Source organism: Nansenia antarctica (genome assembly GCF_963989245.1).
Source record: "Nansenia antarctica genome assembly, chromosome: 15".
In the NCBI taxonomy this organism is placed as follows: Eukaryota; Metazoa; Chordata; class Actinopteri; order Argentiniformes; family Microstomatidae; genus Nansenia; species Nansenia antarctica.
Genome location: NC_137685.1, coordinates 4,329,891 through 4,334,890, shown reverse-complemented (window position 1 = coordinate 4,334,890; position 5,000 = coordinate 4,329,891). Strand labels below are relative to the sequence as shown.

The 5,000-nt window shown below is 46.8% G+C and overlaps 1 protein-coding gene across 1 annotated transcript in view; it reads left to right on the top strand.

Moving 5' to 3' along the window:
- Positions 1–1,110: 1,110 nt before the first annotated feature.
- tafa4b (TAFA chemokine like family member 4b) overlaps positions 1,111–5,000 on the top strand; it is a gene marked incomplete at both ends in the record, with an annotated part of 21,925 nt that continues 18,035 nt past the window's right edge. The window contains one exon of the mRNA XM_080545774.1: positions 1,111–1,231. Within this exon, the coding sequence (XP_080401900.1) occupies positions 1,111–1,231 (121 nt within the window). The remainder of the gene's footprint in view (positions 1,232–5,000) is intronic.

The following is a 5,000-nucleotide window of genomic DNA, read 5'->3' as shown; positions in this document are numbered from 1 at the left end:
GACAAGAAATGCTGGGCCTTGGCTCTGTAAAGTAAACTATATCGCAATCACAGACATTGACACACACACACACACACACACACACACACACACACACACAGTGGGATGCTGATACACTGTGTGTTTATGCAGTGGAACCTTTCACTCAGCTGTAATTATAGAGTCTCCTGCTGTCCTCCAACACTATTTGAATTTACCTAGCAAACAATATGTTGTGTGTGTGTGCGTGTGTGTGTGTGCGTGTGTGTGTGTGTGTGTCAATATTGGGGTTTATTTAATCTGAGTGTGTGCCACTGTATTAGTGATTCTTCTTTATTTGTACATGTCTGTACTTCTGTGCATGCAGCGTGTGTCTGTAGGTGTGTGTGTGTAGGTGTGTGTGTGTGTGTGTGTGTGTGTGTGTGTGTAGGTGTGTGTGTGTAGGTGTGTGAGTGTGTGTGTGTGTGTGTGTGTGTCTGTATGTGTGAGTGTGTGTGTGTGTGTGTGAGTGTGTGTGAGTGTGTGTGTGTGTGTGTGTGTGTGTGTGTGTTTGAGCCTTCTCTCACTGATGTTAGGGAAGAAGGGATCACGCTGAGCCTGGGGGGTAGGAGAACTCACTGAGCACAACAATGCATCTGTCAGAACCCTGGACCCTTCCATCTCTCCACCCATCCACTCTGCTGCTACTACTAACACACAGGGGCCACCGGGGGTGTCGAAGACCCAGAGGGGGTGGACCTCTCTCTCTGACTGTGTCACCCCTTTGTACCTCTCCCAGGGGCCAGTGCTGTGTGAGAGGAGGAAGAGGAAGAGGGGGAGGAGGAGAGGAAGGACGGAAGAAGAGGAGGGGGGACGGACGTGCAGTCATGGTCGTTACACCCTGCCCACAACGGACCTGCTCTGAAGAAGAGTGACCGTAGAGGAGGAAGACAGAGGAGAGGAAGGTAAGACGATGTCACAACGTCAACTACATACGGAAGACTTTCTTTCTTTGCTTCATCCATTCTTTGGAATGCCGAACATACACATAAATAATAAACATAACTTCCTCTCCTCTCCCCTCCTCTTTTTTCTCTATTCCTTCTCCCCCTTCCCTTCTCCCTCCCCCCATCCCTCCCTTCTCTTTCCAGGATGAGGCTGTGGGGGAGGTCAGCTTGGCCTTTGCAGGTGGCTAGTCTCCTTGTTGTCGCCGTGGTGATGCTCTGTGGTGGCCCCGTGTCTGCTGGCAGCCGTAACCATCGGGGACAGACAGGTACAGTAGGTCCTTGCTCTCACCCCCGACTCCACATGAGGTTAATTAGACTGTCACTACAGCCACACGTGTGTCGCCCTTAGTCTGTCATTAAGTATGTATCTCAAAATCCAGGGGACTCAGTGGTGACACTCCCTTTGTCCCTGACCACAACACACAGAACACCTGAGCTCGTGGGCAAACACAACACGGACCTGGTTATTGAATGCTACAGCACACAGCCAATCACATTTAGGTATCATTGGCTGTCAACAGAGATGACGCAGATTGTTACTGTGATGTTACTGTAGTACATTCAGGGTTGATGTGGGGGCAATAGCATTGCCCGTACATGTGGTCTGACTCATAGAGGTTTTGAGTTAGGCAATAATAATGTAGTCCTAATGTCCTGAGAAACCTGGTGCATAAAAAGTGCCGTAGTCATACACTTATCAATATGCATGGCTTTAGCTCAAGCACTAGGCCTGATTTGTTACCCCCACCTCCCCTATTTCCATTATCACCCCCCTATGAGAAAAAAAAAACACGACCCAGGCTTAAACCATGCCCACCACCCAACATTAATTGACACCCACAAGCTCCCTCCCTTCCGATTTGCATAATTCATCATGATTTTCCTACCCTCACAGCCCTCCGAAAGTTACCGAACACACAACCCCATCAATATTTCACTAAGCCAGGAGGTCGCCACCGGAACAGTCGAGTCACAGCCCCCCAGCGCCGCGGCTAGCGCTTCCTAAAAACTCCCCCAGAGAGTCACTCGTTTCTCACTTAATTATGACTATTTCCTTAATTATCCCCTCGTTTTTTTTTCCTCTCCCTCTCTCTCTCTCCTGCCTCCTTGAGTTCTGCCTCCTGATGCAAGGTGACCTTTCTGTGGCATAGAAATGCCACCAGCATCCAGCGTCTTCTGTGACTGATGGTGTTAGTTTCCTTCTGACAGAGCGGAAGCAAGACCGCGTGAGGCGGTGCTTTCGGCGGGGACCGCCGCTAATTGCAGTCCCAGCCTGTTGTGAAGGTCAGCCCGGGTCTCCTCTCCCCTCTGATTTCACACGCTTTGCCAAGGAAAACCGCCAGACGACTCAATCCAATACTAACCGCAGCGCAGCGATTCTCTTTAGAGGTTTTCCACTAATTGGAAGGGGAAGTTTAGAAGTTTACTTGCGGTAAAAAAGCTGCATACACACAGCAGATCAGAAAACGAACTAAAATAATTGGTTAAAGAGTTGCAATACCAAGACCCTAAATTTGTTTTCCTATGTAATGTGTAGTTGTGTTCTGCTAGGCCTGTTTATGTTTGTGTAAGTAAGTAGGCCAATTGCATTTGGATTCCATCAATTCACAGCGATTCAGTACCAGATATGGCCACATGGGGGCTCTAGAGGTCAGAGAATACTAGGCAACCTTGAATCTTTCTCTTCTTTTTCTCCTGCTCATTTACTGTCATCCACATTGACACAGTCTTTTTTTCTGGGCTCACAGGGAAACAGTTACACTAATAGGAACGGATAGACTGAATCTCATCTAACCACGGAGGTGAGGTTTGACTGACGCTTGTCAGTGGATGGAGGCTCGATAGGAAGGGAAAAAATAACAGCCAATCTTTCCTTGTTTTCTGTCGATGTTCACAATGGGCATGAAAAAAAATAGACTGAGAGCTACCTCCTTTGTTCTCTTGGTAATGGTGTCTCATCCCTACCACGAACGCACACACACACACACACACACACACACACACACACACACACACACACACACACACACAGGGTTCGTACACACACACACACACACACACACACGCACACTCACAGGTATACACACACACACACACGTGTGCACACACACACGTACACACACACACACACACACATGCGCGCGCACACACACACACACACACACACACACACACACACACGCATGCTCTCAGGAACACACACACACACACACACACACACACACACGCACCCTCGCAGGTATACACACACACACACACACACACACACACACACACACACATACACACACACACACACACACACACACACACGCACGCACACACACACATTTCTGTACATGGCCCATCAAATTCCTCTTTAGTACACATAGATCATAGTAAGGTGGCCACAGGTACGGGTTTCTCCGGCTGAGAACCAATTTGTGTTGTGCTGTTTTTGGACACGAGCCACAGCGGTGTGTTTGATCAAGGACAAAGTTAGACCCAAGGTGTGGGTTGCAGAATATGGAACCAACCTACACACGTCCACACACCCACCTGCGGACACTAAAGGGTTCGGCTCTGGACTGGATCCACCTAATTCAAAGAAGTCGAAAACATTCGTGTTTCTTCCCCCTCATGTTAACTATAGAACTGATAGGTACATACTGTGTTCCCTGCCATCATTACTGCCTCCACGCTGGGCAGAGGAGGTTTTATAGACATATATGTAATCTGGTAGGCTATAGACCCCACCTTATTAAAGCCAACGAGGCCAGAACAGGGAATAGACACACCATCACACACCATCACAAGGTCACCTTCAGCAGACAAGACTTTCACTCAAACACATGATCCGTTAAAGATATGTAGAGATAAATAAACACACTCTTAAACAGCTTTTGAAAGCTAGATCGTGACGTTAGAATGATATGGTTCTATCTCCATTTTTGGTCAAAATTGAGTTTTTTTACATAATCTGATCCATTAGGTGTTTATTAATGCCTGTGTGGTGTTATTTAACATTTTTTGAAATGTTTTAGTTAGTAATTAGGTTCCATCTCACAAAACATAATGGAATGTAAAAACTTTGACGCTCAATATCTCTGAACTGCCCTAAACGGAGATAGAACCTTATCATTCTAAACGGAGATAGAACCTTATAATTCTAAGCTCACGAGATGATGCTAATGACTGTAGCGCTAGGTCTGTTGTCTTCATGTCACAAATCCCATGATGGGATTACCACAACAACAACAAGAGTGTTGAGCTTTTCTTATTGGCGTAGCGAACGAGAAAAGTACTATTGAAATACAAATCAGGTATTTGTATGAATTCAGAATAGATATTGTACCAAACTCCATGCAAATCTACTTACATATGATCTGTTATATGAATAATACACATTTGAAGTCTTACAATCCAAATGTCTGTTATTGTAACTCTCATTACCATTGAACGGGCTGCTTAGCCTCTCGATGTTATGATGGAAGGATATGAGCTGCACAAGACAGGAGGAGAGATTTATCTGATGTGTCTGGTTTGAATGAAAAGTGTTTCTGTACATATCGTGTGTGTGTGTGTGTCTGTGTGTGTGTATCTGCGAGAGAGAGAGAGAGAGAGAGAGAGAGAGAGGGAGAGAGGGAGGGAGGGAGGGAGGGAGAGAGAGAGAGAGACAGAGACAGAAAGAGAGAGAGAGAGCGAGAGGGAGAGAGAGAGAGAGAGAGAGAGAGAGAGAGAGAGAGAGAGAGAGAGAGAGAGAATAAAAGTGTGTGTTTTCCTCCTTGACAAACACTGCTCTGCGGTCACAGTCAGTGGGTTTTATTGGAGATAGATTTGCGTATAAATGAGGGTGCCTGCGCCTGAGCACTCAGCCGTACAAACAACCTGTTAGATTAGCATAAATCTGTGGACGGGGCCTGATTTGGGCCTGTTAAACACAGATAATGTCAGTGTGATTGATGGGGTGTGCAAGACAGGACAGTTCACACACAGCAGAGGTTAAGGCGGTGGGAGGGAGGGAGGGAGGGAGGGAGGGAGGGAGGAAGGGAAGGA